The 12,926-nt window shown below is 37.0% G+C and overlaps 1 protein-coding gene across 1 annotated transcript in view; it reads left to right on the forward strand.

Moving 5' to 3' along the window:
- The window catches only part of LOC119769566 (heterochromatin protein 1-like), a 43,217-nt gene extending 31,544 nt beyond the window's left edge, over positions 1 to 11,673 (forward strand). Inside the window, exon 3 of the mRNA XM_038262486.1 lies at positions 11,461 to 11,673. Within this exon, the coding sequence (XP_038118414.1) occupies positions 11,461 to 11,673 (213 nt within the window). The remainder of the gene's footprint in view (positions 1 to 11,460) is intronic.
- Positions 11,674 to 12,926: the final 1,253 nt, after the last annotated feature.

Here is a 12,926-nt window from a genome sequence, read left to right on the forward strand (position 1 = left end):
GTTTGTTTTGAATATTTTCCAAAAGTCAGCTGGAAACTCAAGGCAACCTTTGACAACAGCCAAAAATTTGTTCTGTGGCTGTCATGCGGCCATTATCCTGCGGTCGTATCACCGCGCGTGAACTCTAATTATTAACGCCCGCGATAATACCTTGTAGAGAATAGAACCATGGACCTTTCACTTCCAAGTCTTCAACGCAAGCACTGCACTAAACTTTCTGATAAAAAATGATGAAATTATTTGCACGACTTTCCAGTGGTCGATGACAACCAAACCCAGATAAACAAAAGAAAAATGCGTCCTAGTTACCAGTTTCGCTAGAGTGCAAGGGCGAGTGCTATGATAAAATAGCACAGTGCAATTCGCTAAAATACTTTTTGCAATTCCGTCGTGAAACTACTTACTTTTCCTGTCATTCTTGAACGAAGAAATAGCCTACTTTTCTGTACCAAAAATAACAGAATCGAATAGCAACACTTTTCAAAATAAATGCTGAAAAGTTCTACTTTTCAGCACTCAAACGGGTGCTGAAAAGATGAACTTTTCAGCACTTGTTTCGAAAAGTAAGACTTTTCAACATTTTTTTGATTTAAACGATTTATTGACAAAAAAATTGAAAATTTGACATAAAATTTCACTCAGTGTGTGTTTTTTGGAATTGCAAAAAATGTTGTATGGAACTCGTTGCAAAACTTGATTTTTTCAGCACTCTTCGTATTTATCCAACTCGGTGAACCTCGTTGGATAAATGTACGACTCGTGCTGAAAAAATCCTCTTTTTGCAACTTGTTGCATAAACTACTATTAAAACCATAAGTCTACCAGAAATTGCTTCACAAATCATGATCAAAATCACGAAAACTTTCAATTGCTTCCATCCCATGGTGTCGAAGTGCATGCACCCAAAAGGCATTGAACTTCGTGCATCACGTTTGCATGAGATGCCGAAAATACAACAACATCAGCACCATCAATGGCAACATCTTCTTTGAGGGGGATAGAAGAAAGCGCCAACGGTGAGGAGTATACCGAGTTTGCCCCAACAACCGGTTTCAACGTTCAAAAGAGCGCCAAATTCCAGCTCCGGCTTCCCGAGTTTGCACGTGGATGTACGGAACCGTTGCGTGGGCGTCAACAAACATACCTCAAATTTCAGGATTGTTTTGACTTGTTTAACAAGCTGCAACAGTAGTCAGCTCAGGAGTTCGGTTCGTTTATCTTGTCTAACACGACTTCATGCCCATCGCTCATACCTGAGCTAGTGATGAAACCATGGGAAAGATGAAAAAGAAACGGATGATCTTTACTTTGAAGTTACAGCAGAACCCTGTAAGTTTGACAGAAGGAATTGCATAGTGATGGCCAACCAGCTTGCCATAGTTGAAGTTGTCAAACCATCAGGGTCACACTGTAGTGAGATTTCCACGTGTTTTCCACCGAGCTTGATACGCTGAACCAGCAACCTTCAAGCCTGTGCTACGCAGATGAAGTCTCCGGATATGCCTGGCAGCAGCTGATCTGGCCACGATGTGGGTCAAGGAGAGTGCCTTTGCCTTCCTTTCTCCATCCCTCGCCTGATAAGAGCTGGCGGAGAAGCGATTCACGGCGGAAGGCTTGTGTTATGTCTGGCGGAGTTAATTTATGCTCCCCGGTGCCGATAGTGGAGCTGCCGGTTGCGAGGAGGAAATTATGATTGTGGTGAAAAATTGCTAGAGAATTGTGACGAGACTGGTAAAGTAGATTATTTTTTTTATTTTCAACCTCTTTAAAAGTAAATTTGTGAAGTTATATTTATGGAGAAAATTAATTGAATAGAGGGAAACCATAGAACTTATCATTTTTTGTTTATTCCATTTGAGACATTTAACAAAAAGAACGTAGTTGGCAGTTACAGATATGGAATCAGTGAATTTACCGAAGTAATGATAAAGAATGAATTAAAAATCACGATGATCAAAAAATCACGTTATCTATTTGTGATGCTCTACTTGCCTTTATCGCAACGCTATCAACTGATTTCAATTTCAATTTTAATTTCAATACGTTATCATTTCAGTAAATGAACAGTGTTGAAACAGCTGTTTCTTCCCATGCCAAGCTTACCAACCTCAATGAGCTGCGAAATTATATTTTCATTTTGCATATCATTATAAAACCATTAGTCACACAAAAAAAAACACACACACACACACACGAACAATCACAGTGTACCGGCATCAATTCCCAGGAAAACGCTGAACTGTCATCACTGAAACAGGTCAGCTCGTCGACGGCGACATCGATGTTTATTAGCTTTGGCCATAATTTGCAGTCGAGCTGGAACGCGTTGCACGCCTCACTGCTTTCAACTATCCACCCTGTGCACATATCTGTACCGATGAAACATTCTCAACCTAATCATCCAGCATTAATTACGCAACCAGTGACGTGCGGTGGTATGTTCCGTTCAATCAGTTATATATAGAGTTGTCCGCGCGATTTAGCTGACTGCAACAGAGTAGGTATGTGACATGTTGCCTAGTACGAGAACATTTATATCGCTACAATCATTTTTGTTTTTGTAAATATCTGAGTTGAAAATACCGCAATTTCATTCTGATTTTTTTCGTTTTCTGATGGAATTTTGCATTGTATAAAACATCAGTACTGCCATTCGATCACATTAGAATAACAATTTCTTTGTACTGTTTTAAATCGTTTTTGAAAAAATGAACATTTCAGAACACGTTTTGACGGTGCTTTGCAAGTTTGATCGAGCCTGAACTGCCTTCCCAATGAAACTAGCACTTCATCATGTAATCAAAGAACCTACCCCCTGAAATTTATTTAAAAAAAACAAATGTGTAGTTGATTAGAGTTGGAACGTATTAACAGCTCTTGTGGTAAACAAACAGGACAGGAAAAAAATACACTAACGCTTCACATCGATCATTGATAAATAAATCCTAATCTGAACATATGTGTTTTGATAATAACCATGCTAGATCGAGCGAGAGTGACATAATTTCCAGCAGCCGGAGTCGGCAAATTTTCAACAACTTTGTATGGGAGTTGTCAGAATCGGAGGAATTGGGTATTTTTAAGAGAACTGCACTGCCCATGTTCGCATAAATGTCCCATATGCAAGAATAGCAAGCTGAGAAAAACGCATTTGAAGTTTGTCCCACACATAAGGCTACGTGTTAAGTTTTCTGCAAACAAACTGGAATTTCTCCCGATTTCTAGAACAAAGTAGGGGAGAGTGGGGAGACTTGATCTTTTTTTTTGTGTATCGCTGATAGCTCTGTCAATATCTGGAATTACAAGCCATGATATTAACATTTAAAAAAAGTGTTTTAACATGTATTTTACACCTGCCCTGTTGTTTTGCAATCATAAGTTCACAGTTCACTTCACACATTGGAATTCTACAATAAATGAAAATATGTTTGATCATTTTCATACATGCTAAATATAATTTAAACGCAGGATAATGCATTTGAAATCGTTTTCAGCTGGTAAGACTTCCATTTCCAAATTTTAAAGTTTTGCCTACCTCACCTTACTGAGGAAAGGCTATAAAATCTCTCGAAAAACGAACTTCTTAATTTGACCTCCTAGACCCACATTCATGTATACATATCAACTCAGAATCAAATTCTGAGCAAATGTCTGTGCGTGTGTTGGGATGTTGATAAAAAAAAGTTTGCACTTGATTATCTCGGCACCGGCTGGACCGATTTGGACCGTTTTAGTCTCATTCGATCCGTCTTGGGATCCCATAAGTCGCTGTTGAAAATTATAATGTTTAGTTTAGTACTTCAAAAGTTATGCTAAAAAACGATTTTAACAATGATCCGAAAGATTGTAAAAGGGTGGTTTTGCAAAAAAAAACCCGTCATGTTACACATTTTTAGAAAGGTATTCGAAAGACCTTTTCAACGAGTTCAAAAGATTGAAGATCTGACGACCCTATCAAAAGTTATAAGCAATTAAGTGTTATCTATGAACTTTTAAGAGGCCGGATCTCAGATATTTTGATGAAAACGTTGTCCGGATCTATCATGCAGGGAAGCTAGCCATTCAGCTTCTACGAAAGTGACAGAGTCAGAAAAAGCTATTTTTAACAACCGCACCACTACACTCTCAATCACGAGAACCTTAGGTAGAAAGCCATTGGCGTCGCCAGCATTGAAAACTTTGAAAACGATATAATTGATGAAAAGCTTAGAAAGTTCCTATTGGAATCCAATGAACCCTGTTAAATAAACTTACGAGATCACGAAAAAATGAAATCTACATTAAGGCGATTTTAGGAGCACACGGGAAACAAATTGATTGTAGCCGTTAGAGAGCCTATATGGAGAGGCGAAATGTCACTCTCAGGGTTCCAATCCAACTGTCAAATCGGGGTTCCAATCGAGCAACAAGATCATGCAAGAACAAGGTTGGAATCAATTTAAAATAGTTTTGGTAAAAAAAACGATACTTATAACAATTACAAGTATTGAAAAACTGTTGTTGATAATAATCTGGTAGTTTTTGTTATGTTTGTGCTTGTTCGGTATAAAAAAAGTGCCAGCACGAAAGAAAACTACAAGTTTTTCAACCTTAAATTTGAATGACTTTGGGTGTTTGAAATTTCTCCCAGAACATTTCATTTCCCTATGTAGGTCCCTAGTAGCCGTCACAAAAGTTTTTGCATAAACATTGGATAGTTATGCAAAAACGGACAGGGCAAAAGAAACCAAAAAGCTACGAAATCTTACATATTGTAGGAAACATCGGTAGACAAGCTACTACAAAACGAGTATAAGTCGAACCACAAAATATATGCGCTAGCATTCTCGCGCCAGTATTCGAAGCTCAACTTGACAACTTGTCGACTTGGCGACGAAGTGTCGAAAATCGATGCAGTGTGATTTTTTCACGATTTTTCCGATTAAAATTCATGCTGAATCGACATATTTACGAAGATGGAAATGACGTCCAGCCTTAAAGTAAAATCTATACCTTTCTTTAGTAAGAAAGGCAAAAAGTAAATCGTTCTAAAAATTGATCGGGATTGCCGATAGATGTGAAATTTGTTTCAGATGCTCACTCATGGCCTGTACTATGAATGTAGAAAGAAATTTCGGATAAAATTAGAAACGAAAAATGTTGGCGAAGGTCACCAGGTGGGCTTTTACCTAATCAAATCAAATTATTCGCTCTACAGCATTGCCTTGGCGTTCTCGATTGCGAGACTCCTACTCGAAACTAGGTATCCGAAGGCTTGATTGTTGAGGCAATTGCAAACCTCTTTTTACACCTTAGCTTCCATCCACCCCGGGATTCGAACTGACGACCTTTGGATTGTTGGTCCTACTGCCTACCAGCGACTCCACCAGGACAGGACCCAGGAGACGACTCCTACACCTGGACTGAGCTAACGACCTAACCTCTAGGTAAGACCGGGGCCAACATTTACTTCCCGTCCGACGGAAGGCGTGATCAGACAAATCTCGTCTCAAAATTTGCCATCGGGACCCTCTGGGATCAAACCCAGGCCGACTGGGTGAGAGGCAATCACGCTTACCCCTACACCACGGTCCCGTCTTATGGTAGGTTAATCAAACGGCTCTAACTCCAGAACCATATTATGAATCTGGATGAATATTTGGGAGGTTGTAGAGCTCGAAAAATGCAATTTTTGAGATAAATAAAAAATTTGAAAATGAAAAAAATGACCATATTTTTATTTGAAAACTGTGTACCACAGGCAAACATCACTTGACCTCCACGGAATTTATTTTCTCAAAATTCGAGGGTTGGAGATAGACGAGTTCTGTCAAGGTGAATCGATGGAGCGTCGAAAATCGATGCAGTGTGATTTTTTAGCAATTTTCAGATTAAAATTCATGCTGAATCGACATATTTACGAAGATGGAAATGACGTCCAGCCATAAAGTAAAACCTATACCTTTCTTTAGTAAGAAAGGCAAAAATCTTAAAATTGATCGCTTTTGTGTTCTGATTTCGAGTGAGTTGTCGGAGAATTATCTAGTTTTATTGTTTTAATTAGGTCCGGAAGAAGATGTCTTCTTTTTCATAAACAGTTTTCGCAATTATTTTTGAGTGACAAAATTAAATCTTTAAAAGTCGGGAATTCAACCATGAGATTCTAGTGGCAACTCTGGACCTTCAAAGTACATTACATGAATTTTGATAATGTGTCCCGTTTTCGAGATAAAGTTCATATGAGCAATTCTCTACCAAAACCGGAAATGGATTTTATTTGTATTTTTTTATTTGGCTCAAACTTTGTGGGGGCCTTCCCTATGACCAAATAAGCTATTTTGTGTCATTGGTTCACCCATACAAGTCTCCATACAATTTTGGCAGCTGTCCATACAAAACTGGTATGTAAATATTCAAACAGCTGTAACTTTTGAATGAATTTTTTGATCAATTTGGTGTCTTCGGCAAAGTTGTAGGTATTGTTGAGGACTTTTGAGAAAAAATAGGTACACGGAAAAAAAATTTGAGAATTTTTTTATCAACTTTTTTTTACTAAAACTCAATTTCCCAAAATACGTATTTTTTGATTTTCGAGATTTTTTGATATGTTTTAGGGGACAAAAATCCGCAACTTTTGAGCTATAGAGAAACATGGTCAAAAAATCTGCCGCCGAGTTATGAATTTTTGAAAAAATAGTGATTTTTGGAAAAAATCGAAGTTTCATGCAAAAACAAGTTTGACATTATTTTTTAATGCAAAATTAAATTTACAATCGAAAAGTACTTTACATATTTTTTGATAAAGGGCTCCGTTTTCTAGATATAGCCACCGAAAGTTTGATTTTAGCGAAATATTTGCAGTTTTTCAATTTTTAAAATAGTGACCATGAGTGACCATTTCTAAAAATATATTTTGAAAAGTTCAGAAAATTTGCTATAAAATTGTCTAAGAGACATTGAAGATTGGACCTCTGGTTGCCGAGATACAGCGGCTTAAAGAAAAAGGAACACGAAAATTGAAGTTTTCTAAGTCTCACCCAAACAGCCCACCATTTGCTAATGACGATATCTCAGCAACTAATGGTCCGATTTTCAATGTTAATACATGAAACAATCGTGAAATTTTCCGATCTCTTCGAAAAAAATATTTTGAAAATTTTAAAATCAAGACTAACATTTTAAAAGGGTCAAACATTGAATATTACGTCCATTTAAATGCTAGTCTTGATTTAAAATTTTTGATAATATTTTTTTCGAAAAGATCGGAAAATTTCACGAATGTTTCATATATTAACATTGAAAATCGGACCATTAGTTGTTGAGATATCGTCATTAAAAAATAGTGGGCTGTTTGGGTGAGACTTAGAAAACTTCAATTTTCGTGTTCCTTTTTCTTTAAGCCGCTGTATCTCGGCAACCAGAGGTCCAATCTTCAATGTCTCTTAGACAATTTTATAGCAAATTTTCTGAACTTTTCAAAAAATATATTTTTAGAAATGGTCACTCATGGTCACTATTTTTAAAAATTGAAAAACTGCAAATATTTCGCTAAAATCAAACTTTCGGTGGCTATATCTTGAAAACGGAGCCCTTTATCAAAAAATATGTAAAGTACTTTTCGATTGTAAATTTAATTTTGCATTAAAAAATAATGTCAAACTTGTTTTTGCATGAAACTTCGATTTTTTCCAAAAATCACTATTTTTTCAAAAATTCATAACTCGGCGGCAGATTTTTTGATCATGTTTCTCTATAGCTCAAAAGTTGCGGATTTTGTCTAAAACATATCAAAAATCTCGAAAATCAAAATACGTATTTTGGGAATTGAGTTTTAGTAAAAAAATGTTGATAAAAAATCTGCAAAATTTTTTTCCGTGTACCATTTTTCTCAAAAGTCCTCAACATTACCTACCGAAGACACCAAATTGATCAGAAAATTCACTCAAAAGTTACAGCTGTTTGAATATTTACATACCATTTTGTATGGACAGCTGCCAAAATTGTATGGAGACTGTATGGTGAATCAATGACACAAAATAGCATATTTGGGTATAAGGAAGGCCCCCACAAAGTTTGAGTCAAATAAAAAAATACAAAAAATAAAAATGGTCGAAATCGGCCGATTTCGTAGAGAGTTGCTCATATCTAAAATTGTTTTTGTAAAGAAACATTAAAGATTGGACCCCTGGAAACATGGAAATTTACGCGTTTTTGCGAAAAAAACTGGATTTTGGATCCATACTGACAATTTTGAACGCCAAATTACTTACCAGGCCGATTCGATGTTATAATTACCATGGATAGCATTGGTAACACACTTTCAAATAACGTTGTTTGATGTTGCGTACCTACCCTTAGCAAACCTTGGGCTTGGCCATGACGTTTATTTGACCATTAACAATTTTTCTCAAATTAATGGAAATGTGATATTTCGGTTGACCTTTGCGGGAACATCAAACGACCGTGTGTTTGTATTAAAAGTGAAATTCGATATATTTGCGTTCGAAATGGCCCAACATTGATAAAGTTGCTTTATGTTCAAAATTCTGCCCGGCTCACCGGTCATCGCTCGTAATAGACTAAAATAGTATCTTTCTTTCTTTATTTATGTTTTTCCTTAGACTTGGTCTGTACAAAACGGTTGGCTAACTTTTAGTTTACAGAAACCGCTTACCCACTATAACGTCGGATGCTCTTTACAGAGATCTTATGGAAACTATATTACAGTATATCTTGGTAAAATTTACTATGGCTCACGAAACTCGGTCGCGGCTTACCCTAATCTAGTCTAGCGTAAATAAAACAAGTGAAGAAATTCCCTGCTTGCGAGAAAGAAGTCACATTCTTTCGTACTACAAAAAGGAACAATGAATTTAGCGGTAATTAATTGATAGCATTCCCGTGCACACATTCCTGCTTCGATTCGCAATTAATTGACGTAAATTCATTGCTGGGCTCAAAAGGGAAATTAATTACGAAACAGTGGAATTTGTTCACTTATGTGGGCGTGGACTGTGGCTGATGTGAGGCTGGACAACACACGTTATCGAAATAAATGAAACTGGTGTCAGTATAATAATTATCACTTTAAAGGATCTGATGATTTAATTTAAGTAAGCTTCAGTTGAAAAAAATAGTTCTAATATATATCTAAGATCAATTTCAAATGAAATCAATCCAACAAAACAAACAATATTTCTAGTACAGTGAATCAGTAGTTGATTTTGCATTTTACTCGATTTTTCCTCAGTGAAATTCTTGTTGAGGTTTTTGTAATTCTGTCTAAGAATCTTATTCAAGTAATATTCTCAAATTTAAAAAAAAAACTAAAAAAATGAAGAATGATTAAAAATAAGAATAAGCTAACAAGCATCAAATTTGAAATAGAGCCATTCACTAGAATTTCACAACATTTTTCGAGTTTTAAAGTTTTGTATTTTTTTGTATATTTTTGGAGCAATTAAAAAAAAAACTTTATGAAGGTGAAGCACCCCTATATAGACATTTATCAAAAAGCTGAACAAATTAACTGCATTTTTAAACGTCGTTGATCGTACTGCTAGTGGCTGCCCCTTGAATTTTGAATATCCGATAAAATAAGTTTTACTTAATATCAACCACACGGAAAAAAGTCAATTCCTGAAATCGTGAATTGTGTTCATGAATATGCGAACCATAAATAAATTAAAATTCATAAATTCTAACAGGGTTGTCAGATTTTTAATATCCTCTTATGATTGATCTGGACTTTATTTTCATCAAAATTTCTGAGATCTGGCCTCAAAAAAATGTTTAGTGAACACTTAAGTGCTCATAACTTTTAACAGGGGGGCAGATCTCTCGGATTTCGGTCATTCGATTTTTTGTATTTTTTAATCGGATTGATCCTTTTTTGGTGCCTTCGGTATGCCCAAAAAAGCCATTTTGCATCAATAGTTTGTCCATAAAATTTTCCATACACATTTGGCAGCTGTCCATACAAAAACGATGTATAAAAATTCAAAAATCTGTAACTTTTGAAGGAATTTTTTGATCGATTTGGTGTCTTGGGCAAAGTTGTAGGTATGGATATGGACTACACTGAAAAATATGATGCACGGTAAATTTTTTTGGTGATTTTTATTTAACTTTTGTCACTTAATCTTAATTTGCAAAAAACACGTTTCAAAGGGCGTAATTTTGAATGTTTGGCCCTTTTGAAATGTTTGTCTTGATTTAAAATTTTTGAAAATATTTTTTTTCGAAAACATCGGAAAATTTCACCAATGTTTCATATTATAACATTGAAAATCGGACCATTAGTTGCTGAGATATCGACATTAGAAAATGGTGGGTTGTTTGGGTGAGACTTAGAAAACATAAATTTTACTGTTTTCAAACACTTGCTTGGCAATATCTTAGCAACTAAGGGTCGTAGCAACAAAAGTTCAAAAAAGCAAAATATAGAGAATTTTCTCAGCTTTTCAATTTTTTTTTCAAAAGTGGGCAAATATGTGCACTAATTTTAAAAATTGAAAAACTGCGACTATTTTCAAAAAAGTCACCTAAAAATGGATTTAACTTGAAAACGGTGCACTTTCTCAAAATTTCACTGAAGTAATTTTTGATTGCAAATTGGATTTTACATCAAAAATGAAGTTGAAAAATTTTGCGACCAATTTTTCGATTTTTTTGAAAAAAATCTGTATTGATTAAACAATTCATAACTCGGTCAAAGATTTTTTGCACAACCTGGTAATTTCTGAAAAGTTGGCATTTGATGTCCTCTAAAGCATATCAAAAAATGTAAAAAAAAATAAAAATAGTGTCTTTTTGCAAATCAAGTTTTAGTGACTAAGACATAAATTAATAATCACCAATTTTTTTACAGTGTTTTATTATTTTTTCAGTGTAGTCCATATCCATTAGGTGGGTCATTTTTTCGAAAGTGTTCGGATCCGGCTGAAATAAAGTCCATCTTGTAGAGGGTACCCATAGGGACTCTCATACCAAATTTGAGCTCATTTGGTTGAAAACTGGCTTGTCGCTCGGGGGTTAAAGTTTACATGGAAATTACTATGGAAAACGCGAGCTTTAACTTCAAACGCTCCTACAGGCTAAGCGACAGACTATAGTCCACACTTACACTAGGTAGCCGTGTCGGGGGTGGTCCAAGGAACATTTTTCTCTAAGGGTTCATGGTCATCCGTTCAACCCTGAGCTTGCGCAAAGCCGAAACATCCGGCGACGCCGGAATCCTTCGAAATCTCAGTTTTAACGGTCAACGCATGCTACGAAACTATGACAGAAGCATTGTTTGAATGAATGAAAAACGCGACGCCGAACGTCAACAAACTAAAATGGAAGCAACAAGTGAGGGGTTGCGCTCTCCCAACAAGGTGTTTTTACTTGAAAATATGGTAATAAAATTTAATAAGCATTTTGAAAATAAAATTCAGCGGATCGGATCAAAAAGCTAAGCTCTGATGAGTCCAGTTTCAGATCAAGTGGAAGGGCTGCGAGGATTCCGGAAACTCCTGGGAATCGGAGGAAAATCTCAACTGCCAGGATCTTCTGGAAAAAAATGCGCGCGAGGAAGGCGAAAAGTGGGCCAGCAGCCACGGCAAGCGATCTTCGACGGACTCTTACAAGGACTCTTACTCAAACATGAATCGGGCCGGAGAAGATGTTGAGAAAGCACCACCGAAACTGTAGAGTCTGCCAAGAGCGTCAAAGTTTGACGCTGGAGGACATAGCCCCAGCTCCGGTGGTTCCGGTTTAACGCACAAAGGCCAAAAACGGATTCGAAAAGGACAAGTGGCGGAGAAGTTGGAAGGAGTGACCGAAGAGGACGGCGAACGGCTGTTCCTGGTTCACTGGAAGGGAGTCGATGAGGTGGAACTGTTTCAGTCCAGGATCGTTCAGAACGTGCTCCGAAGCTACAAGAGCCGTATCATCTGCAACAAAGCATCCAAAAAAAGCGTTTAGTAGAAGTTCAAGTAATACAATGTTGAAGATATTCATAAAAAGAATAAAATAACTTTTATTGGTCTACAAAATAAATTTAAAAAAAAACTATATTCTTTAGTATGTTTCTCACAAATAGGAATAGTATTCAGGTAAGCTGAAGATAACCGCTTCATAAAGGCCAATTCATCCCTGTTCTGTCCTTCCCGTTGGCTCTTCCGGAGAAATCCGCCAACGATGCCGCTGGCCCTTCCAGGCGAACCTCAAACCGTCTATTCCGCTGACCCTGTGCGCCGACCAACTGCTTCCCTCCATAAAGTCCAAACGTAACTACCTCCACGTGTTCTCTCCCGCCTTCCTCGCGCTCAATTTTCTCCAGAAGATTCTGGCAGTTGAGATTTTCCTCCGGTTCCCAGGAGTTTCCGGAATCGTCGCAGCCCTTCCACTTGATCTGAAACTGGACTCATCAGAGCTTAGCTTTTTGATCCGATCCGCTGAATTTTATTTTCAAAATGCTTATTAAATTTTATTACCATATTTTCAAGTAAAAACACCTTGTTGGGAGAGCGCAACCCTCACTTGTTGCTTCCATTTTAGTTTGTTGACGTTCGGCGTCGCGTTTTTCATTCATTCAAACAATGCTTCTGTCATAGTTTCGTAGCATGCGTTGACCGTTAAAACTGAGATTTCGAAGGATTCCGGCGTCGCCGGATGTTTCGGCTTTGCGCAAGCTCAGGGTTGAACGGATGACCATGAACCCTTAGAGAAAATGTTCCTTGACCACCCCGACACGGCTACCTAGTGTAAGTGTGGACTATAGTCTGTCGCTTAGCCTGTAGGAGCGTTTGAAGTTAAAGCTCGCGTTTTCCATAGTAATTTCCATGTAAACTTTAACCCCCGAGCGACAAGCCAGTTTTCAACCAAATGAGCTCAAATTTGGTATGAGAGTCCCTATGGGTACCCTCTACAAGATGGACTTTATTTCAGCCGGATCCGAGCAA

Source organism: Culex quinquefasciatus, chromosome 1 (genome assembly GCF_015732765.1).
Source record: "Culex quinquefasciatus strain JHB chromosome 1, VPISU_Cqui_1.0_pri_paternal, whole genome shotgun sequence".
Classification (NCBI taxonomy): Eukaryota; Metazoa; Arthropoda; class Insecta; order Diptera; family Culicidae; genus Culex; species Culex quinquefasciatus.